The 25857-nt window shown below is 51.9% G+C and overlaps 1 protein-coding gene across 1 annotated transcript; it reads left to right on the forward strand.

Annotated features, from left to right (window-relative positions):
* Positions 1 to 53: 53 nt before the first annotated feature.
* Positions 54 to 25005, forward strand: LOC116938277 (uncharacterized). Its single transcript, XM_076069035.1, has 13 exons — positions 54 to 223; positions 1852 to 1909; positions 2306 to 2405; positions 10237 to 10400; positions 12518 to 12654; positions 13158 to 13304; positions 15319 to 15457; positions 15989 to 16070; positions 16916 to 17088; positions 19500 to 19560; positions 19792 to 19909; positions 20717 to 23098; positions 24046 to 25005. Exons 2-13 carry the CDS (start codon positions 1904 to 1906, stop codon positions 24413 to 24415), a joined length of 3879 nt encoding a protein of 1292 aa, XP_075925150.1. The 5' UTR covers positions 54 to 223; positions 1852 to 1903; the 3' UTR covers positions 24416 to 25005.
* The last annotated feature ends 852 nt before the right edge of the window (positions 25006 to 25857 follow it).

Genomic DNA, 25857 nt, shown 5'->3' on the forward strand with positions numbered 1-25857 from the left:
CGTGGGCGGGGCGATAAGCGGGGATGTGGGCGGGGCGGAAGGAGGGGCGGTGGGTGGGGCGGTAGGCGGGGCGAGGCACTGCTACGTAGTAGACTTGGGTGCGGGGTTACGTGACGTCGCGGGGCAGCGTCATCATAACTCTGGACGCGTGCGAAGCAGGCGGCAGCCCTTTTACCTTGCTCTCTTCATCGTCGTCGTGATCCAAGCGATAACACTCGAAGAGGTGAGTACGTGACTCTCAGTTGATGTTGTGAGTCCGTGTTGATTATGTGGATCTGTTTGATGATGTGAGTCCGTGTTTATGTGAGTCTGTGGTTGATGAAGTGAGTCTGTAATGATGATGTGAGTCCGTGTTGATGATGCGAGTCCGTGTTGATGATGTGAGTCCGTGTTGATGATGTGAGTCTGTGTTGATGATGCGAGTCTGTGTTTATGTTGTGAGTCTGTGGTTGATGAATTGAGTCTGTAGTGATGATGTGAGTCCGTGTTGATGATGTGAGTCTGTATTGATAATGTGGGTCTCTGTTGATGATGCGAGGCTGTGTTGATGATGCGAGGCTGTGTTGATTATGTGAGTCCGTGTTTATCTTGTGAGTCTGTGGTTGATGAAGTTAGTCTGTATTAATGATGTGAGTCTGTGTTGATGATGTGAGTCTGTGTTGATGATGTGAGTCCGTGTTGATGATGTGAGTCTGTGTTAATGATGCGAGTCTGTATTGATGATGCGAGTTTGTATTGATGATGTGAGTCTGTATTGATGATGCAAGTCTGTATTGATTATTTGAATCCGCGGTGATAATATTAGTCGGTGATTGTGTGAGTGTGTGGTGATGATCTGAGTCTACGAATAAAGTGAGTCTGTGGTGATTAGGTGAGTCTGTGCTGATGATCTGAGTCTATGAATAAAGTGAGTCTGTGGTGATGAGGTGAGTCTGTGCTGATGATCTGAGTCTATGAATAAAGTGAGTCGGTGATTATGTGAGTCTGTGTTGATGACCTGAGCCTATGAATAAAGTGAGTCTGTGTTGATGATCTGAGCCTATGAATAAAGTGAGTCTGTGTTGATGATCTGAGTCTATGAATAAAGTGAGTCTGTGGTGATGATGTGAGCCTGTGGTGATGAGGTGAGTCTATGAATAAAGTGAGTCTGTGTTGATGATCTGAGTCTATGAATAAAGTGAGTCTGTGGTGATTGTGTGAGTCTGTGTTGATGAAGTGAGTCTATGAATAAAGTGAGTCTGTGTTAATGATCTGAGTCTATGAATAAAGTGAGTCTGTGGTGATTGTGTGAGTCTGTGTTGATGATCTGAGTCTATGAATAAAGTGAGTCTGTGGTGATTGTGTGAGTTTTTGTTGATGATCTGAGCCTATGAATAAAGTGAGTCTGTGTTGATTATATGAGTCTATGAATAAAGTGAGTCTGTGGTGATGATGTGAGTCTGTGGTGATGAGGTGAGTCTATGAATAAAGTGAGTCTGTGGTTATTGTGTAAGGCTGTGCTGATGAAGTGATCCTATGAATAAAGTGAGTCTGTGTTGATGATCTGAGTCTATGAATAAAGTGAGTCTGTGGTGATGGTGTGAGTCTGTGGTGATGAGATGAGTCTATGAATAAAGTTAGTCTGTGTTGATGATCTGAGTCTATGAATAAAGTGAGTCTGTGGTGATTGTGTGAGTCTGTGTTGATGATCTGAGTCTATGAACAAAGTGAGTCCGTGTTGATGATGTGAGTCCGTGTTTATCTTCTGAGTCTGTGTTGATGATCTGAGTCTATGTTGATGAAGTGAGTCTGTGGTGATGATGTGAGTCTGTGTTGTGAATCTCTCCACCACCCCCACCATTCTTCACACAGAGAAGCCGTGAAATCTAAGCAGCACAGCAACGCTACTCTGAAAATCAACGCCATGGCGGTACGCGTGGCCTCCTCCACTCGACTTACGAACACCACCAGCACTTAAAAATATGACCCACACTTACGAACACTACCCACACTTACGAATGCCATCCACACTTACGAACACCACCCACACTTACGAACACCACCCACACTTACGAATACCACCCACACTTACCAACACCACCCACACTTACGAACACCACTCACACTTACGAACACCACCCACACTTACGAATACCACCCACACTTAGGAACACCACCCACACTTATGAACACCACCCACACTTACACACACCACCCATACATACGAACACCACCCACACGTATGCATATGTATGTTTGTATATGTGTGTACGTATCTATATGAGTGTGAATGTGTGTGTACGTGTGTTTTTGTACGTGTGTGTAGACGAGCGAAAATGAACCGAGCAGGAGTCAGCCTACGTCTGCCAATATGTGGAGTGCGCTGACCTCTGGTAGCGCAATAATTCGCAGCAAATCACCTGAAGGTAAGAGAAAGCGAAACAGAGAGGAGAGAGCAGAGAGAGAAAGGAGAGAAGAGCAACAGCAACATCATGAAAGTCAAACAAATGATATCAGCTCAAATGAAAGCAGCTCAAGCAAGTGGACTGATATAGTCATCATCGTCACGTGGAAAGGCACAGCAGCAGCCAAATCACACTTGGATAATTGTTGATTCCTAAATGGGGAAAGTGGGAATAGATCGGAAGACCCGGAGAGAAAATCCATGCAGTGACCGCTTTACCAAGAGAGCCACAGAGACGACCATCGACACAGAAACACACTCATAGACACACAGAAACCTTCATAGACACATAGAGACACACATAGAAAGCCAGAGACACACAGAGACACCCATAGAGACACACAGAGACATCCATAGACACATAGAGAAACCCACAGAGAGACCCAGATGCATACACACATGGAGACACCCTTAGACACATATAGACTCATAAAGACACACAGACACATAGAGTTCCACATAGAACCATAGACATACAGACATGCAGACCCATAGAGACCCACAGATACACCCACAGGGACATCCATAGAGCCATAGAGACCCACAGATTCAGCCATAGAGATGCACAGATACGCACAGAGAGCCACAGAGACCCGTAGACCCACATACACCCAGACCCCTAGAGACCCATAGAGACACCCACAGAGACTCACACCTTAGTACGGTTGGCTACGTACGGTGTGTAATAAGTTGAACATATGTATGTAACAAACGCAATAGCTTCAAGCACGCTAAAACCATCTGCTTGGTTTAGATATGTGGATGACACATTTGTGGTCTGGCCACATGGCAAAAATACACTGAACGCATTTCTAAATCATCTCAACTCACAAAACCCATCCATCCAGTTCACCATGGAAGCGGAAGCTGATAGAACTCTACCATTTATGGATATTCTGCTCGGACTAGGTAGAAATGGTAAAATAACACAGTGTTTACCGAAAGAAAACACATACTGACGCCTATCTGAATGCAGAGTCAAACCATCACCCCGCACAGATATTTGCTCTTATCAAGATGCTCATTCATCGAGCTAAGAAAGTGCCAAATGGTGACAGTCTGAGAAGTGAAATTCAACATGTTAAAAAAACGCTGCAAGTGAACGGTCACAATAATGCACAAATCAACAGGCCATTGAATACCAAAACCAAATCAAATAACAAGAGCATTGAAACTGCCCAAGTAATTAAAACGATCAAAATACTATACATTGCGGGAGTAACTGATAAACTAGCCAGATATTTGGAAAAACAACACATCCGAGTCAGATTTGGCACAGTAAATAAAATACAGAATTTAATATCTGGTACAAAAGATGTATTACTGAAGCTATCAACAGAAGGTGTCGAAAGGATTAACTGCACGTATGGTAAATATTATGTTGGGCAAACAGGACGAATGATCAGCACGAGTCTAAAAGAACGTCAGAGAAATATTAAATTATCCCAAATGCAACTGTCAGCAGTAGCATAACATGCGTGCCAACAAGGACACTCAATTGATTTTGATCATGTTGAAGTTTTGTGCAAAACTAGCTCCAACTGGCCAAGACTAATTAGATAATCTATCGAAATTGAAAGAAATCAAAATAACTTTAACCGTTCGGATAGCTACTGCCTTAGTGCTGCACGGAAGCGATTCATCAAATAATACATTATTTAAATGCATGCCTACAAAGGGCAGCGTACTTCAAAAGGGATTACCGTTGGTAGGGCTATTTCATAAACACAATAGACACGATGGACAAGTTCCAAGGGCTCGCATAAAGCACATGCATAATGTACGTTGCCTCAGTAATCCCCCCCCCCACCACATTGTGCAAGAGCGCAGAAGGGTGGTCAACACATCTACGCCTCTATATAAGGAACGAAAGAGTAAGACTTCTCCACAATCTGGCTGTTGCCTGATGCAGCTAGTTGTAATTACTGGTGAAACGTCATACTCAGTTTGTAAATGTTGTGGCTTGGCTCCCCAACACACGAGTGTGCTGTACTAGTGACGAATTGCCATGTTCTGTTTCCGTGACAACCCTTACTAGTTGGCTGTGTCGGGTGGTGGTGGGTTTTAACGACACATTTATATATTTACGCGATCTAACCCAAAAACCTCTATTATGGATACGTACAGTGAGGGAAAAAAGTAATTGATCCCCTGCTGCTTTTGTACGTTTGCCCACTGACAAAGAAATGATCAGTATATAATTTTAATGGTAAGTTTATTTGAACAGTGAGAGACAGAATAACAGCAAAAAATCCGTAAAAACGCATGTCAAAAATGTTATAAATTGATTTGCATTTTAATGAGAGAAATAAGTATTTGACCCCTCTGCAAAACATGACTTAGTACTTGGTGGCAAAACCCTTGTTGGCAATCACAGAGGTCAGACATTTCTTGTAGTTGGCCACCAGGTTTTCACACATCTCAGGAGGGATTTTGTCCCACTCCTCTTTGCAGATCTTCTCCAAGTGTTCTTTGGTTCTTTCGGTAAAGTCACGTAGAATGAGAATAAAATCATAAATTGATAAAATAAAATAACACAATAATATTCTCACGACGTTTCGGCCACAACACAAGCGGCCTTCATCAGGTGAAGGGACGAGACTGTCTGGAGGACAGCGTTGGAGTGAAAAAGCCACGCTCAGATCGCGACCTTTAAGCTGTGTGAGAAGAAGCAAAGCGCCTTGACAAAGGAATTAGCATAGAATTTAGCATTGAAATGGCTGAGTGATTAGCTTGTGACTGGTCACAGAAATGGCTATGTTAAAGTTAAAGCATACACATCCGCAGAGGCACCCCTTGACAAAGGAATTAGCATAGAATTTAGCATTGAAATAGCTAAGTTAAAGCATACACATCCGCAGAGGCACCCCTTGACAAAGGAATTGGCATAGAATTTAGCATTGAAATAGCTGAGTGATTAGCTTGTAACTGGTCACAGAAATAGCTATGTTAAAGTCAGAACATATACATTCACAGAGGCACCTAGTACAAATCAAACAGGAGAATTTAGCATTGAAATAACTAGGCGAATTTAGCATTGAAATAACTGAGTGATTAGCTTGTGACTGGTCACAGAAATGGCTATGTTGAAGTCAAGGCCTACACATCTGAGCTATTCACAGTAACTGGGTATACACTAGTTTTTTATTGGTTCACTATATAGTATTCATTATATTTTGTAGTGTATACCCAGTTACTGTGAATATCTCAGATGTGTAGGCCTTGACTTCAAAATAGCCATTTCTGTGACCAGTCACAAGCTAATCGCTCAGTTATTTCAATGCTAAATTCACCTAGTTATTTCAATGCTAAATTCTGTTTGATTTGTACTAGGTGCCTCTGTGAATGTATATGCTCTGACTTTAACATAGCTATTTCTGTGACCAGTAACAAGCTAATCACTCAGCTATTTCAATGCTAAATTCTATGCTAATTCCTTTGTCAAGGGGTGCCTCTGCAGATGTGTATGCTTTAACTTAGCTATTTCAATGCTAAATTCTATGCTAATTCCTTTGTCAAGGGGTGCCTCTGCGGATGTGTATGCTTTAACTTTAACATAGCCATTTCTGTGAGCAGTCACAAGCTAATCACTCAGCCATTTAAATGCTAAATTCTATGCTAATTCCTTTGTCAAGGCACTTTGTTTCTTCTCACACAGCTTAAAAGTCGCGATCTGAGCAGAGCTTTTTCACTCCAGCGCTTTTATCCAGACAGTCTCATCCCTTCACCTGATGAAGGCCGCTTGTGTTGTGGCCAAAACGTCGTGAGAATATTATTGTGTTATTTTATTTTATCAATTTATTATTTTATTCTCATTCTACGTGACTTTACCGAAAGAACCAAAGAAGATGAATCCTTGCAGTCACGAAAGCTTTAAATCGAAACTTCTCCAAGTCATTAAGGTTTTGAGGCTGACGTTTGGCAACTCGAACCTTCAGCTCCCTCCACAGATTGTCTATGGGATTAAGGTCTGGAGACTGGCTAAGCCACTCCAGGACCTTAATGTGCTTCTTCTTGAGCCACTCCTTTGTTGCCTTAGCCGTGTTTTTGGTCATTGTCATGCTGGAATACCCATCCACGACCCATTTTCAATGCCCTGGCTGAGGGAAGGCGGTTCTCACCCAAGATTTGATGGTACATGGCCCCGTCCATCGTTCCTTTGATGCGGTGAAGTTGTCCTGTCCCCTTAGCAGAAAAACACCCCCAAAGCATAATGTTTCCACCTCCATGTTTGACGGTGGGGATGGTGTTCTTGGGGTCATAGGTAGCATTCCTCCTCCTCCAAACACGGCGAGTTGAGTTGATGCCAAAGAGCTCCATTTTGGTCTCATTTGACCACAACACTTTCACCCAGTTGTCCTCTGAATCATTCAGATGTGCATTGGCAAACTTCAGACGGCAATGTATATGTGCTTTCTTGAGCAGGGGGACCTTGCGGGCGCTGCAGGATTTCAGTCCTTCACGGCGTAGTGTGTTACCAATTGTTTTCTTGGTGACTATGGTCCCAGCTGCCTTGAGATCATTGACAAGATCCTCCTGTGTAGTTCTGGGCTGATTCCTCACCGTTCTCATGATTTAGATTTAAAGCTTTCGTGACTGCAGGGATTCATCTTCTTGGTTCTTTCGGTAAAGTCACATAGAATGGGGATAAAATAATAATAAAAATGAAACAAAAATAAAAATTATCACAACGTTTCGGAGGCAACACAAGCTTCCGTCTTCAGGTGGACAGTCACCTGGTGGACAGTCACCTGAAGACGGAAGCTTGTGTTGCCTCCGAAACGTTGTGAGAATTTTTATTTTTATTTCATTTTTATTATTACTATTTTATCCCCATTCTATGTGACTTTACCGAAAGAACCAAGAAGACGTTCTCATGATCATTGCAACTCCACGAGGTGAGATCTTGCATGGAGCCGCAGGCCGAGGGAGATTGACAGTTCTTTTGTGTTTCTTCCATTTGCGAATAATCGCACCAACTGTTGTCACCCTCTAACCAAGCTGCTTGGCAATGGTCTTGTAGCCCATGCCAGCCTTGTGTAGGTCTACAATCTTGTCCCTGACATCCTTGGAGAGCTCTTTGGTCTTGGCCATGGTGGAGAGTTTGGAATCTGATTGATTGATTGCTCCTGTGGACAGGTGTCTTTTATACAGGTAACAAGTTGAGATTAGGAGCACTCCCTTTAAAAGTGTGCTCCTAATCTCAGCTCGTTACCTGTATAAAAGACACCTGGGAGCCAGAAATCTTTCTGATTGAGAGGGGGTCAAATACTTATTTCCCTCATTAAAATGCAAATCAATTTATAACATTTTTGACATGCGTTTTTCTGGATTTTGTTGTTGTTATTCTGTCTGTCACTGTTCAAATAAAGCTACCATTAAAATTACGGACTGGTCATTTCTTTGTCAATAGGCAAATGTACAAAAGCAGCAGGGGATCATATACTTTTTTCCCTAACTGTATGTACACAGAGACCCATAGACACCCAGACCATAGAGACCCACAGATAACCACAGAGACCCAGACCCATAGAGACTTACAGAGACCCATAGATACCCACAGAGACACCCATAGACACCCATAGTATGGGTCTCTCTGAGTCTCTGCGAGTCTATACCGGTCTCTGTGGGTCTAAGTGGGTTTCTATGGTTCTATATGAGTCTCTGGATCTCCATAGGTCTCTGAGTATGGGCCTCTATGGGTTGCTGTGGGTCTCAGTGGGTCTCTATGACTCTACATGAGTCTGTAGATCTACATAGGGCTCTATGTGTATGGGTCTCTGTGGTTCTATCTGAGTATGGGTCTCTATAGTTCTATATGAGTATGGGTCTCTGTGGGTCTCTTTGGTTCTTTATGAGTATGGGTGTCTATGGGTCTCTATGGTTATAAATTAGTATGGGTCTCTATAGGTCTCTATAATTCTATACAGGTATGGGTTTCTAAGGGTCTCTATGGTTCTATGTGAGTATGGGTCTCTATGGTTCTATAAGAGTTGGGACTCTATGGGCCTCTATGGTTCTATATGAGTATAGGTCTCTGTGGGTCTCTGGTCCTATAAGAGTATGGGTCTATTTGGGTCTCTATGGTCCTATAATAGTATGGGTCTCTGTGGGCCTCTATAGTTCTATATGAGTATGGGTCTCTATGTATCTCTGTGGGTCTCTATGGGTCTATATGAGTATGGGTCTCTATGGGTCTGCGTAGGTCTCTGTGGGTCTCTATGGTCTATATGGGTCTCTATTGTCTCTATGGGTCTCTGTGGGTCTATATGGTCTCTATGGGTATCTGTGGGTTTCTATGGGTCTCTATGGTCTCTATGAGTATGGGTCTCTATGCGACTCTGTGGGTCTCTGTTTCTATATGAGTATGGGTCTCTATGGGTCTCTCATTTATATGGGTCTCTATTGGTTATATGGGTCTCTGTGTGTCTCGGTGGGTCTCTATAGGTCTCTCTGGGTCTCTGTGGGTCTATATGAGTATGGGTCTCTATGCGTCTATATGAGTATGGGTCTCTATGGGTCTGCGTAGGTCTCTGTGGGTCTCTATGGTCTCTGTGGGTCTCTATGGTCTATATGGGTCTCTATTGTCTCTATGTGCTCTATGGGTCTCTGTGGTCTCTATGGGTCTCTGTGGGTCTCTATGGTCTCTAAGGGTATCTATGGGTCTATATGGGTCTCTGTGTGTTTCTGTGGGTCTCTATTGTCTATATGGGTCTCTGTGGGTCTCTGTGGGTCTCTATAGTTCTCTATTGTCTATATGGGTCTCTGTGGGTCTCTGTGGGTCTCTATAGGTCTCTATTGTCTATATGGGTCTCTGTGGGTCTGTGTGGGTCTCTGTGGGTCTGTGTGGGTCTCTATGGGTCTCTATCATCTCTATGGGTCACTATGGCTCTCTATGGGTCTGTATCGTCTCTATGGTCTCTATGGGTCTCTGTGGTCTGTATGGGTCTCTGTGGGTCTCTATCGTCTCTATGGGTCTCTATGTGCTCTATGGGTCTCTATGGTCTCTCTGGGTCTCTGTGGGTCTCTATGGTCTCTAAGGGTCTCTATGGGTCTCTGTTCTCTATGGGTCTCTATGGGTCTCTGTGGGTCTCTATGAATCTCTGTGGTATCTATGGTCTCTGGGTCTATATGGGTGTCTATGGTTCTCTATGGGTCTCTATGGACTCTATGGACTCTATGGGTCTCTATTGACTCTATGGACGCTATGAGTATATATGGTCTCTATGGGGCTTTTTGGTCTCAATGGTCTCTATGGGCTCTATGAACTCTATGGGTCTCTATGGCTCTCTATGGACTCTATGGGTCTCTATGGTCTCAATGTTCTCTGTGGATCTCTATGGTCTCTATAGACTCCATAGACTCTACGGTCTCCATGCGCCGATGATCCCAGCCACTTGGGTGGGGTGGTGTGGTGCCTTAACCCCGGCGTGTGTGTGTGTGTGTACGTGACAATTCGTTTCTAGATTAAGTTGTTGTTGATCTTGTTTTTTATGTTGTCAATGTTGTTGTTTTTGTTATCGTTGTTGCTGTTGTGGATGTTGTTATTCTTGTTACTGTTGTTGTTGTTGCTGTTGATGCTGTTGTTGATGTTGTTGTCGTTGTTGTCGTTGTCGTTGTTGTCGTTGTCGTTGCTATTGTTGTTGATGCTGTTGTTGCTATTGATGTTGCTGTTGTTGCTGATGTTGTTGCTGTTGTTGAAGATGTTGTTGCTGTTGATGATGTTGTTGCTGTTGTTGTTGTTGTTGTTGATGATGATGATGTTGTTGATGATGTTGTTGTCATGTCCGCAGCGATCCTGGCTCTCTTCGAGCCTCACCTCACCGAGCGCCAGAAGCTTGAACTCACCACGATGGACGAGATCTGGTACTTTACTCTGGACGATGGCGAGGATGAAACGTCGCGAGGCGGCATCTGGAACCATGGCTACGATGACCAAGAGCACAACTACATTCCTGTGAGGCTCACAGAGACACACAGAGATGCAGAGACACCAATAGAGACCCATAGAGACCCACAGAGACATATATAGACACACAGAGATGCAGAGACACACAGAGATGTGGATACACCCATAGAGACCCATAGACACCCATAGAAACCCACAACCTGTGAGGCTCACGGAGACACAGAGATACCAATAGAGACCTACAGAGACCTCACAGAGGCACCCATAGAGACCAACAACTACATTCCTGTGAGACACACGGAGATGCAGAGACACCCATAGAGACGCATAGAGACCCATAGAAACTCATAGAGACACCAGAGGTGGGCCATTAAGGCCACTAAGGCCTTCTCTGCTGGCCTAGAGATTGTCAGAATCAGAAGATTATATTTTTATAATTGAATATATATCTTCATTAATGCTATACGTATTTTACAAAGTTCGTTCCCATCAGTCTGTTAACGTCATTTCATTGCTACTCTCTCCCTCAGTTGTGCTGCTTCCAGTGCATCTAATACATTTCAATCAGATTTTCCTGTGCTGTCTCCGCCTCTCCGGGTGAAAAATTTATCCCGAGGCCTTCAGAATGTCGGATGAATCCCCTCTGCTGTTGAAGCAAATGGGGACGATGTTTATTATTATTATTATATTCTTTAACTAATCAGATTTGGAGTTTGCCATGTTTGGCGTATTCTTTGACACGCCGGAGCCTTCTCGCTGGCCTAACCGCCTACGTTAGCATTTTTCGGTTGGCGTGATCGGAGGGCCAGTTAGCTAACTGAAGTAAAACTAGCTAGCACATAATGTAGCATCATCTAATATTTATTTAAACTTTCTTTAGTGACGTTTAGATTTTTCGATGTAGTGATTTAGATTTTAGTTTTTTCTGTGGGGAAGCCTGTTGAATCCTGATTGTGTTATTTGTGTTTTACGGCATTTTTGCTTGCTTGGTGGTAGTATGGGTAAATGTGACTGGTTGTTGTGAGTTTGTTCTTGTTTCTTTGGTAATGACATTGATTTGGGCTATGCGATGTCTATTTGTGATGCATCATACTGTCAGTCTGCGTAATAGTGGTACATCCTTTATGGTTTCAGTCACCATGTATTCATGTCTCTGCAATTAGTGTATTGTAACTCTCATAGGTGTCGAGCCTCGTGTTAAAACACTGTATTCTACTCGATAAAGGTTACTGTAACTGTGAATATGGGGTGGTTATGTCGAATGACCAATGGCCTATAGCCCTAGTGTCATGCTGAGGTTATTCGAAGGCGGTTTAATTGCGGGAGGATAGCACTGAAGGCCTAGGTGTAAAATACACGGCCCGCCACTGAGAAACACCCATAGACACCCACAAATAAATCCCAGTGAGGCTCACAGAGATGTAGAGGCACCTATAGAGGCCCATAGAAACACCATAGACACCCATTTAGACCCATAGAGACTCACAGAGACATACAGACACACAGACTCACACATACACACACAACTACATTCCTGTGAGGCTCAGGGAGACACACAGATACACAGACACTCATAGAGCCCCACAACTACATCCCTGTGACACACAGAGACCAGGAGGAACCCATAGAGACCCACAGACACACCCATAGAGATCCACAGCTTCATCCCTATGAGACTCACAGAGATACAAAGACACCCATAGAGACCCACAGAGACACCCACAGACACCCATCGAGACCCACAACTAAATCGCTGTGAGGCTCACGGAGACACATACACACCTATAGAGACCCACAGAGGCACCCATAGAGACCTACAGAGACCGAGACCCACAGATATCCAAAGAGACACCGATAGAGACCCAGAGAGACCAGCAGAGACACCCATAGAGACCCATATAGACACCCATAGAGACACGCATAGAGACCCATAGAGACCTACAGAGACCTAGACCCACAGAGATCCACTGAGACACCTTTAGAGACCCACCGAGACCCACAGAGACACACATAGATCCTAGACCCACAGAGACCCACAGAGATCCACGGGACCCCCCACCCTGACCAACTTCACCCTGACCCCCACCCTGACTACCTTCCTGTGACCTCCCCATGACCCTCCCGACCCTGATTACCTCCCCCCCCCCCCTGGTGACCCCCTGCAGGTCATGCACGAGCACTTCAACTACCGATTTGAGCTGGGAAGGAAGATCGGGCAGGGCGGGCAGGGCGTGGTCGTGCAGTGTCTCGACCACAAGACGCAGACTCTGGTGGCGCTCAAGATCCTCGCCTCTCCCACCAAGTGAGTGGTACCCTGGGGCAGCTGTGCAGTCAACAAACCAAGAACAAAAACAAACAACAATACAGAGATTATGAGGCTGCTCCTGGCTGTGAAGTCACAGCAGCAGCGGCAGCAGCAACAAACTAGGGCTGAACGTCCTTGCCTGCAACTTTGCCGTGACTCTTCATCACTCAACCGTACACCCACCCACCCGCCCGCCCACCCACCCGCCCGCCCACCCACCCACCCATGACTACCTCTCACCACCACCACCACCACCACCCACCCACCACCACCCCACCCACCGTCCTCCACTACCACCACCATCTCCTCTCCCCACCATCACTACCCACCCACCACCACCCCCAGCACCTCCCCACCACCCATTGCCACCACCCACTTCCCACCAATTGAGTTTACTCTCCAACACACAACCGGTTAAGTGCTGAACTTGTCTCTCTCTGTCTCTTTCTGTGTCTGTCTGTCTCTCCCTGTCTCTCTGTCTACCTCTCACTCGATCACAGCTTAACAGTCGAAGCGCACCAGATGATGGAGCTGCGGATGTCCATGGAGCTCCAGACGGTCCGTAGTGACGTGGACTACAACGTAGTCAACGTCATGGATATGTTTTACTTCCGGGGACACAAATGCATCGTAATGGAGCTATTGAAGTACGGACACCACAAGCACCACCACCACCCACCACTCACTCACTCACTCACCCACCCACCCACTCATCCACCCACACATTCATCCACCCATTCAACCACCCACTCACTCACCCACCCACATACTTGTTCACTCACCCAAACACCCACTCACCCACCCACTGACTCACTCATTCACTCACCCATCCACCCACCCACTCATTCACCCACCCAGCCACCACTCCCATAATCACACACCCACCCACTCATCCACCCACCCACCCACCCACACACCCACTTACCCATCCACACACCCACCCATCCACGTATGCATAATCTCACACAACCACTCACTCTCCCATTCACCAACCCAGACACCCACTCATCCACACACCCACTTACCCACACACTCACCCATCCATCCACTTATGCACCCACCCACCCTGTCACTCACTTACTCATGCACTCACCCATTCATTCACACTCACCGACTCATCCACCCACCTACCCACCCACTCATTCATCCACTCACTCATGCACATACTCACCCACTCATCCACCCACCCAATACTACAACTACCCACCACCACCCACTCACTCACTCACTCAACCACCCACTCACTCATCCAACCACCCACCAACTCATTCACTCATTCACCCATCCATCACTACCACCACCACTACCACCACACACCCACTCACTCACTCACCCACCCAGCCATCCACCCACCGACTCACCCACTCACTCACCCACTCACCCATCCACTTATCCACCCACCCACTAATCCAGGAACTCACTCACCCACCCACTAATCCACCCACTCACCCACCCACCACCCACTCATCCACTCACTCACCCACCCACCCACTCAGCCACTCACCCACTAACTTACTCATGCACTCAGCCATTGGTCCACCCACTCACCTACTCATCCACCCAGTCACTCATTCACCCACTCACTCATTCACGCACTCACCTACTCATTCACCCACCAAATACTACAACCACCACACACCCACTCACTCACCCACTACCACCCACCACCCACTCATCCATTCACTAACTCACTCACTCATCCACTCATCCACCCACTCACTCACCCACCCACCCACTCATGCACTTACCCATTCATTCACCCACTCACCGACTCATCCACCCACCCACCCACTCACTCATCCACCCACTCACTCACTCATTCCCGCACTCACCCACTCATTCACCCACCCAATACTACAACCACCACACACCCACTCACTCACCCACCACCACCACCACTCACTCACTCACTCAACCACTCACTCATCTAACCACTCGCCAACTCATTCACTCATTCACCCACCCATCACTAACACCACCACCACCACACACCCACTCATTCACTCACTCACCCACCCAGTCATCCACCCACCCACCGACTCATCCACCCACCCACCACCCACTCACTCACTCACTCACCCACCCACCCACTCACCCACCCACCCACCACTACCACCACCACACATCCACTCACTCACCCACCACCCACTGACTCACTCACTCACCTACCCACCGACCAACCCGCTCACCCAACCACCGACCCACCACCACAACCCACCTACCACCATCACCACCCGCAGACCCTCAGACCCATAGACACGTACAGAGACACCCACAGATATCCACAGAGACCCACAGAGACACACAAAGACCCACAGAAACTCACAGAGACAATCACACAGAGACCCACAGAGACACCCATAGAGAATCACAGAGACCCACAGAGAATCACACAGACACTCACAGAGACCCACAGAGACCCACAGAGACAACCACACAGAGACCCACAGAGACCCACAGAGACACCCATAGAGACACCTACAGAGACCCACAGAGACACCCACAGAGACCCACAGAGACCCACAGAGACCAACAGAGACCCACAGAGACACCCACAGAGACACCCACAGAGACCCACAGAGACATCCACACAGACACCCACAGAAATCCACCGAGACCCTGACGTCACCTCACGTCGCTGCCGCTGTCTCCCCATCGCAGGAAGAGCCTCCATCAGGTGCTCATAGATATGGGGCAGTGTCGCATCGACGAGGACGATTTGAGGTCGTACGCCAGGGGCATCGTCCGCTTCCTCGCCTACACCAAGTCCCGGGGCATTGTCCACGGGGACATCAAGCCGGTGAGTGGAGGACACGCTGGGGGACGCTGGTGGCTTGCTGGGTGCATGCTGGGGGCACGCTGGGGGCACACTGGGGGCACGGACACTCACAAAAACGCACCCCCACGCAGCCATCCACCCACACACCCACTCACTGACCAATCCATCCACTCACCCAGCCAACAACCCACCCACAAACCCATCCACCCACCCATCCACTCACCCACCCATCCACCCACCCACTCATCCACCCACTCATCCACCCATTAACCCATCCACCCACCATCCACCCATCCACTCACCCACCCATCCACCCATCCACCCATCCATCCACCCATCTACCCATCCACTCACCCACCCATCCATCCACCCATCCACCCACCAACCCAACCACCCACCAGTCCACTCACCCATTCACCCAACTACCCACTCACCCACCCACCCACCCATTCACTCAACCACCCATTCACCCATCCACCCACCCACCCACCTTGATCCCGCTGAGTAGTGTTAATCCTCTCTCTCTTTGTCTGCTGCTCGCTCACCATCCAGGGCAATGTTCTCTTGAAGAACAATTCAAGCAGGGTGGTCAGAGTCACCGACTTCGGCTTCAGCTTCTTTGTGGACCAACAACGTGAGTGGTGACTCCCCCCACAGACCTTTACGTGGGCGTGGGTGTGTGTCTGGGTGGGTGGGTGGGTGTGTGTGTGTGGGTGTGTGGTGCCGAACGGCAACGCTGTGACTTGGCCTACCCCCCAGTGCCATGGGGGGAGGGCCAATTTAGATTGGCCTTTCCCTTCATGGCGGTTGTAACCACAACACCGGCCAAATGGGGGCTCTGGATGGGTGCGAGAGGCTGGTAACCCCTCCACCTTCAATTAACTACCACAAAAGTACGATTTAAAAAATATAATTAAGCTTGTGCCGGAGGCCCCGGGGGGACAGGCGTCTATGACGTCTCCTGACCAAGCCCCATTTCGCGGAGCCAGGAGACTGAATACTCACCCTCTGGGTTCCTCCAGAAACAACAAAAAGCCACTACGGATGGCAATGTGGAATGTACGAACGCTCACTCCCTCTGTCGGGAGCTGGACTGGTGGAGGAGGTACGTGAATGACGCTACTGGGCAGTTGGAGGCAGTCGCCCTCCAACCACAATGGAGCGCCGGGTGGATAAAGCACAGCAGGTTGGCACAGTAGGGGGCACAGGTGGTGCATCAGCTAGTCGTCTCAGTCAGTCGACCCATGGCACCTGTGTCTGCCCCGTGACCTCCTGTCAGCGGGCGTTTGACACTTCACGTGACCTCAACATGAACATAGCCTGGCACAAGTGTCGTGGTGACATCAAAGCCACTCAGTGGCAAATGGCAGTTATTGTTGTTTGTCCATGTGTGTGGGAGTCACCGACCCATCCATCCACCCACCCAACCATCCACCAACTCACCCACCCATCCTGATGCTGTCGTTGTCGTCCGCACAGCGTCGCGCATTGGAGGCACCCTCCCCTACATGGCCCCCGAGGTGGTTCTGGGCTACCCGGCCACCTGCGCCATGGACATGTGGTCCCTGGGCTGCACCGTCGCCAAGCTGGCCATCAGAAAGGAGCTCTTTGTCTCCGACATGGACAACGACCACGTGGCCTGCTGCATCGAGGTGACCGGGGCATCTCGGGGAGGCACCAGCCGACTTGGCCCGGCCAGCCAGGAAGCCATCTATCAATCTACTCACTCACCCACCCACCCAATTAGCCACCCAGCCACCCACCCAGCCACCCACCTACCCAGCCATCCACCCACCCACCCACCCAACCATCTAGCCACCCAGCCACCAACCCAACCAGAAACCCACCCACCGAGCCAGCCAAACACCTACCCTCCCACCCAGCCATCTACCCACCCACCCACCGAGCTATCCACCCACCCACCCAGTCACCCAGACACGCAGTTACCCATCCACCCAGTCACCCACTCAGCCACCTACCCAGCCATCCACCCACTCACCCACCCACTCATCCAGACATCCACCCACCCAGCCATCCACCCACCCACCGAGTTATCCACCCACCCATCTAGTCACCCAGCCACGCAGTTACCGATCCACCCACTCACCCAATCAACCACCCACGAAGCCATCCACTCGTCCACCCACTCACTTACCCACCCATCTAGTCACCCAGCCACCTACCCACCCATCCACCTAGCCACCCACTCATCCATCCACCCATCCACCCAACCATCCACCCACCCACCCACCCACTCACCCACCCACCCATCTAGTCACCCATCCACCCACTCAGTCACCCACCCACTCACCTACCACCCACCCATCTAGTCACCTATCCACCCACTCACCTACCCATCCACCCACTCACCCACCCGCCTAGTCACCCATCCACCCACTCATCCACTCACCCATCCATCCACCCACTCATCCACTCACCCATCCATCCACCCACTCACCCATCCACCCACTCACCCACCCATCTACCCATCTAGCCACCCAGCCACCCAGCCAGCCACCCACCCACCCATCCACCCAGCCACCCACCCAACCAACCGGTCACCCACCCACCCATATAGTCACCCATCCATGCACTCACCCACCCATCCATCCATTCATCCACCCACCCATCTAGTCACCCCTCCACCCACTCACCCACCCATCCACCCACTCACCCACCCACCCACATAGTTACCCATCCACCCACTCACCCACCCATCGAGTCACCCATCCACCCACTTACCCACCCACACATCTAGCCACCCACCCAGCCACTCACCCATCCACCCACTCACCTACCCACCTAGTTACCCATCCACCCACTCACCCACCCATCCACCCACTCACCCATCCACCCGCCCATCTAGTCAACCATCCACCCACCCATCCACACACCCACCCACCCAAATAGTCACCCATCCACCCACTCATCCACCCATCCATCCATCTACCCACTCACCCACCCACCTTGTCACCCATCTACCCACTCACCCACCCATACACCCACTCACCCACCACCCACCCATCTAGTCACCTATCCACCCACTCACCTACCCATCCACCCACCCGCCTAGTCACCCATCCACCCACTCACCCACTCACCCACCCACCCACCCACTCAACCCACCCACCTTCCCATCTAGCCACCCAGCCACCCACCCATCCACCCATCCACCCACCCAACCAGTCACCCACCCATCTAGTCACCCATCCACCCACTCATCCACCCACCCACCCATCTAGTCACCCCTCCACCCACTCACACACCCACCCATCCACCCACTCACCCACCCACATAGTTACCCATCCACCCACTCACACACCCACCCATCCACCCACTCACCCACCCACATAGTTACCCATCCACCCACTCACCCACCCACCCAATGAGTCACCCATCCACCCACTTACCCACCCACACATCTAGCCACCAAGCCACCCACCCATCCACCCACTCACCTACCCACCTAGTTACCCATCCACCCACTCACCCACCCATCCACCCACCCACCCATCTAGTCACCCATCCACCAACTCACCCACCCATCTATCCACTTTACCAGCCTTGCAGCTGGAACAATAAACGTAGTTTAGTTTAAGTATGGGTCTTTGCGAGTATGGGTCTCTCCGAGTATGGGTCTCTACAAGTATGGGTCTCTGTGGGTTCATGTGGGTCTCTATGAGTCTGGGTCTCTGTGGATCCCTCTATGGGTCTCTGTGAGTTCTCTGTGGGTCTATGGGTCTCTATGAGTATGAGTCTTTATGGGTGTTATATGAGCATGGGTCTCTTTGGGTCTCAGTGAGTCTCTGTGGGTCTTTTTGAGTATGGGTCTGTGAGGAGTCTTTGTGAGTCTCTATGAGTCTCTATGGGCCTCTCCATGGGTCTCTACGTGTATGGGTCTATATGTGTCTGTAGAATGTGATGATGATGACATCAGCCACTTGGTTAAGTTGCTGTCATTTGTGATGGCCAGGTCGCTTCTGAAAAAGAGCTACACAGGGGCCTTACCTGGTGTCTGTGTCTCTCTGTGTCTTTGTCTCTCTGCCTTGAAATGGTTGAGCAGATCCTGGGCATGCCTCCCAAACGAATGGTCGAGAAAGCTCCCTACAGGGCGTCTTACTTTGGTGAGTTTAAGGGTGGTGGTCATGTGGTGATGATGATGATGGTGGTAGTGCGGTGGTGGTGGTGGTAGTGCAGTGGTGGAGGTACAGTGATGGTGGTGTGGTGGTACTTTTATGATGATAGAAAGAGTGGTGGTGCGGTGGTGGTGATGGAGATGGCGTTGGTGGTGGTGATGGAGATGGTGGTGATGTTGGAGATGATGGTGGTGTTGATGGTCTGTCTCTCTCCTGCAGACCCTTTCGGAAGGCCTCACTGGCCTTCCAGGTCGCGTCCCCCTGGAAGCGTTCCCCTGCACCACGTGCTGCAGGGATGTGGGGCGCAGCTCATGAACTTCGTGAAATGCTGCCTGCAGTGAGAACAAACTTAAACACACACTCCACACACACTACAAACACACACCGCACACACACCACGCACACCACACACAGACGACATACACACCACACACACCATACACACACCACACACCAAATACATCACACACACCACACACACCACACCCACCACACCCACCACACACACACACACCACACACACACCACACACACCCACCATACCCACCCAGCACACCCACGACACCCACCACACTCACCCCACTACACCCACCCAACCACAACCACACCACGCACCCACCCCACCTACCCACACCACCCACCCCACTCACACCACACACAGATCACACACATCACACGTCCACCACCCACACACACCCATCCACCCCACACAAACCCACACACCTGCCCAACCACCCCACACACCACACACACACAAAGACAAAGGTCCCCCCAGTATAGCCTTAATAGACTGTAGGGGCAAGTGCTGTTTGCAAGCACCTACGACGGCCGGCACTGTAGCACACGAGTGGGTGGGTGGCCAGCAATTACGCCCGGCCGCCTTTGTCTCCCGAGTGGCGATGTTGCCTACAAAGCAGGGTACTCATTTGAGGCTGAGTCGACCTAGGGGAGGAGGCCCATGTACGGGATCAGATAATCGCCATCACTAGCGGTGTTGGTGGCTGTGAGCGGGGATAGAAATCCGGGTCTCTGCCGGGTCTGTGGTAGCGTAGCGCTAACCACTGCACCACCGCTCCCCCCCACCCCTCTCCATGTCCCCCCCCACCACCCCCCCTCTTCCGCCCCACCCCCACTCCTACCCCAGGTGGGATCCGGAACTGCGGATGACTCCGGATCAGGCGCTGGCTCACGGCTGGCTCAAGAGAAAGGACACCCCCAGCACGGACACCCCCACCAGGGACACCGCCACCCCCACCACGACCACTGCCACCTCCACCACGGCCACCGACACCCCCACCAGGGACACTGCCACCTCCACCAGTGACACTGCCACTCCCACCAGGGCCACCGCCACCCCCACCAGGGCCACCGCCACCCCCACCAGGGCCACCGCCAACCCCACCAGGGCCACCGCCACCCTCACCAGGGCCACCGCCACCCCCACCAGGGCCACCGCCACCCTCACCAGGGCCACTGCCACCCCCACCAGGGCCACTGCCACCCCCACCAGGGCCACTGCCACCCCCACCAGGGCCACTGCCACCCTCACCAGGGCCACTGCCACCCCCACTAGGGACACTGCCACCCCCACCAGGACCACTGCCACTCCCACCAGGGCCACCGCCACTCCCACAAGGGCCACCGCCACTCCCACTAGGGCTACTTCCACCCCCACCAGGACCACCGCCACCCCCACCAGGGCCACCTCCACCCGCACCAGGGACACCGCCACCCCCACCAGGGACACCTCCACCCCCACCAGGGACACCGCCACCCTCACCAGGGCCACCGCCACTCCCACCAGGGCCACCGCAACTCCCACCAGGGCCACTGCCACTCCCACCAGGGCCACCGCCACTCCCACCAGGGCCACCGCCACTCCCACCAGGGCTACTTCCACCCCCACCAGGACCACCGCCACCCTCACCAGGGCCACGGCCACCCCCATCAGGGCCACCGCCACTCCCACCAGAGCCACCGCCACTCCCACCAGGGACACTGCCACCCTCACCAGGGCCACTGCCACCCTCACCAGGGCCACTGCCACCCTCACCAGGGCCACTGCCACCCTCACCAGGGCCACTGCCACCCTCACCAGGGCCACTGCCACCCCCACCAGGGCCACTGCCACCCCCACCAGGGCCACTGCCACCCTCACCAGGGCCACTGCCACCCTCACCAGGGCCACTGCCACCCCCACTAGGGACACTGCCACCCCCACCAGGACCACTGCCACTCCCACCAGGGCTACCGCCACTCCCACCAGGGCCACCGCCACTCCCACTAGGGCTACTTCCACCCCCACCAGGACCACCGCCACCCCCACCAGGGCCACCTCCACCCGCACCAAGGACACCGCCACCCCCACCAGGGACACCTCCACCCCCACCAGGGACACCGCCACCCTCACCAGGGCCACCGCCACTCCCACCAGGGCCACTGCCACTCCCACCAGGGCCACCGCCACTCCCACCAGGGCCACCGCCACTCCCACCAGGGCTACTTCCACCCCCACCAGGACCACCGCCACCCCCACCAGGGCCACGGCCACCCCCATCAGGGCCACTGCCACTCCCACCAGGGACACTGCCACCCCCACCAGGACCACCACCACTCCCACCAGGGCCACTGCCACTCCCACCAAGGGCACCGCCACCCCCACCAGGGCCACTGCCACCCCCACCAGGGCCACTGCCACCCCCACCAGGGCCACTGCCACCCCCGCCAGGGCCAACGCCACTCCCACCAGGGCCACCGCCACCCCCACCAAGGCTACCGCCACCCGCACCAGGGCCACTGCCACCCCCACCAGGGCCACTGCCACCCCCACCAGGGCCAACACCACCCCCACCAGGGCCACCGCCACCCGCACCACGGCCAACGCCACCCGCACCAGGGCCACCGCCACTCCCACCAGGGCCACTGCCACCCCCACCAGGGCCACTGCCACCCCCACCAGGGCCACTGCCACCCCCACCAGGGCCACTGCCACCCCCACCAGGGCCACTGCCACCCCCACCAGGGCCAACGCCACTCCTACCAGGGCCACCGCCACCCGCACCAGGGCCACCGCCACCCACACCAGGGCCAATGCCACCCCCACCAGGGCCATTGCCACCCCCACCAGGGCCAATGCCACCCCCACCAGGGCCCACGTCACCCGCCCCAGGGCCACTGCCACCCCCACCAGGGCCACTGCCACCCCCACCAGGACCAATGCCACCCCCACCAGGGCCCACGTCACCCGCCCCTGGGCCACTGCCACCCCCACCAGGGCCACTGCCACTCCCACCAGGGCCAATGCCACCCCCACCAGGGCCCACGTCACCCGCCCCAGGGCCACTGCCACCCCCACCAGGGCCAACGCCACCCCCACTAGGGCTACCGCCACTCCGACCAGCGAGGTCACCATCACCACCATCGGCAGGGTCATCTCCATGACCCTCAGGGTCCGCACCACCACCACCGGCGAGTCCACCACCACCACTGCTGGGGATCTGCAGGCCTCTGAAGCTGCCGAGCCACGGTGAGACTCTTACTGTGTGCTCAGTGCAGGGCTGAGATGTCAACTACCTCGCTTGGTACGCAGGAGGTCGTGGGTTTGACCCCGAACCTTAACGATACCTGCTGCTGTATATTTGGAGTCTGTGTCTCTCTCTCCCCGTGGTGATGTTAACTACCTCGCCTGTTACACAGGAGGCCTTGGGTTCAATCCCAATCCCTGGCGATTCCTGCTGCTGTTGTATATTCTGAGTCTGCATCTCTCTCTATACCCGTGGAGATGTTAACTACCTTGCCTGGTGCACAGGAGGTTGTGGGTTCGATCCCGACCCCTGACGATGCTTGCTGCTGCTTTTTATTTGGAGTCTGCATATCTCTTTTTCCCTGTAGAGATGTTAAATACCTCACCTGGTACGCAGGAGGTCGTGGGTTCAATCCCGACCCCTGACGATGCCTGCTGCTGCTTTTTATTTGGAGTCTGCATATCTCTTTTTCCCTGTAGAGATGTTAAATACCTCACCTGGTACGCAGGAGGTCGTGGGTTCAATCCCGACCCCTGACGATGCCTGCTGCTGCTCTATATTTGGAGTCTGCGTCTCTCCCCCCGTGGTGGTCACTGTGTTAATTTTTCTCCAGGTCCTCTGGGGTTTTCTCTCCACATTTTGAATTGACATCACCACGCGGTTAGACTCTTTGGCTGCTGCTGTTACATGGCCACTTGATAATGATATCAGCCACTTGGTTGAGCTGCTATTGCTTGTGATGGCGAAGGCCGCTTCTTAAAAAGAGCTACACAGCAGCTCAGTGGGAGCGTTACAGCTGGTAAAATAAAGTCGTAGTTTTAATCCGTTAGTTCACCCATGGGAGGAGCTGGTGGCGGTGGCGGTGGAAGACCAACTGCGACCTTCTGGCGGTAGTAGTGAGATGCTGAAGTGATGGTGCTGTGGTGCTGTGGTCCTGCTGTCTCCGCAGAGTTGAGCTGGAGGAGAAGCCCCTATCATCATCATCATCATTCTCACTGCTCGACCACATCTATGGAGAGTGGTTGGAGGTTGTGGAGGAGGAGTTGAAGGAGGAGGAGGAGAAAGAGGGGGAGGAGACGGAGAAGGATGAGTACAAGGATAAGGAGGAGAAGGACAAAGATGGGAATCAGAAGGACAATGATGGGAATGAGGAAAAGGACAAACATGAGGAGGATACGACAGAGGTGAAGAAGACAAAGGAGGAGATGGAAGAGGAGGAAGAGAAGACAGAAGAGGAGGAAGAGAAGGTGGAGGAGGTGCAGCAGCCAGAGGAGGAGAAGCGCATGGTGCTGTGGGGTGGCCAGGCCACGGCACAGTAGCGGGGTGGTGGTGGTGGAGTTGGTGCCAACCACCACCACGAACAGCACCACCAACTCACCATGCACCCAGCTACCCACCCTGTAATACCACACTCACCACACACGCTCACCACACTCACCACACACACTCAACACACACACACACTTCCGTAGGGAGCAGCTGTGGCAGAAGACTTAAGAGTGGACACCAGACATGGACTGGACACAGCTACTCTCACTGTACTCACCAAACGCTCACCCCACACTCAGCCCACCCAGGGCACCCCTTTACCCCAGACTCTAATCCATGCTGGTTTTCATCCGGTGGCAGTCCTCAAAGGAGGAGGAAGAGGGAGTGGGTGACCTCGCCACACGGTTTCCAGGACATGGGGAGTGGGAGGCCTGGTGCAGGCACTGGCGCGAGAATCCTGCCTAGGCCCGTCACGTGGTGTGTGTTAAACAATAGTAATATTTTATAATATATAGCGTCGTACGTAATGTCGAATTTTGGTATGTTGTTACTATTGTAAATATATTGTAAGGAGTATTGTTATGATAAGATAATTTTATACGAGTCTTGTTATTATACATAAAGTCACAAGGACACGAAATGTCGTTGCAGACATGTTTTTGGGTTGGTGCCTTCGATTGTCAGTGCCGTGTGGGTCGGAGTTCATAATGGCCGTGTCACGCACCAACTCATCTACCCACCCACTCATTCACTCACTCACCCACTCATTCACTCACCCACCCACTTGTTCACTCACCCACCCACCCATTCGTCCACTCACCCACCTACCCACTCGTTCACTCACCCACCCACTCGTTCACTCATACACCGACCCACTCACTCGTGCACTCACCCACCCACCTAACCACTCATTCACTCATCCACCCACCCACCCACTCACTCTTTCAATCATCCACCCACTCGTTCACTCATCCACATGCCCAATCACGCGTTCACTCACCCACCTACCCACTCGTTCACTCACCCACCCACCCGCTCGTTGACTCACCCACCCACCCACTCGTTCACCAAACCCACTCGTTCACTCACCCACCCACCCAATTGTTCATTCGCCCACCCACTCGTTTTCTCACCCACCCACCCACCCACTCGTTCACTCATTCACCCAATCGTTCACTCACCCACCCACTCATTCATTGATACACCTGCCAACTCACGCGTTCACTCACCCACCCACTCGTTCACTCATCCAACCCACTCGTTCCCTCACACACTCGTTCACTCACCCAGCCACCCATTTACTCGTTCACTCACCCACCCACTCGTTCACTCACCCACTCACCCACTCGCCCACCCACCCACACGTTCACTCACCCAACCCACTCGTTGACTCACCCACCCACCCACAAGTTCACTCACCCAACCCACTCGTTCACCCACCCACCCACACGTTCACTCACACACCCACCCATCCACTTGTTCATTCACCCAC

The sequence above is a fragment of the Petromyzon marinus genome, chromosome 23, assembly GCF_048934315.1.
Source record: "Petromyzon marinus isolate PM22_M1 ecotype Great Lakes invasive population chromosome 23, UKy_Petmar_22M1.pri1.0, whole genome shotgun sequence".
NCBI classification, from domain to species: Eukaryota; Metazoa; Chordata; class Hyperoartia; order Petromyzontiformes; family Petromyzontidae; genus Petromyzon; species Petromyzon marinus.

Excerpts from the sequence above, each read along its gene's own strand:
- LOC116938277 (XM_076069035.1), top strand. Across the intron at positions 12,655-13,157 it reads ATCCTCGCCTCTCCCACCAA|CTTAACAGTCGAAGCGCACC; the intron begins GTGAGTGGTACC and ends ACTCGATCACAG. Across the intron at positions 23,099-24,045 it reads TCTGAAGCTGCCGAGCCACG|AGTTGAGCTGGAGGAGAAGC; the intron begins GTGAGACTCTTA and ends CTGTCTCCGCAG.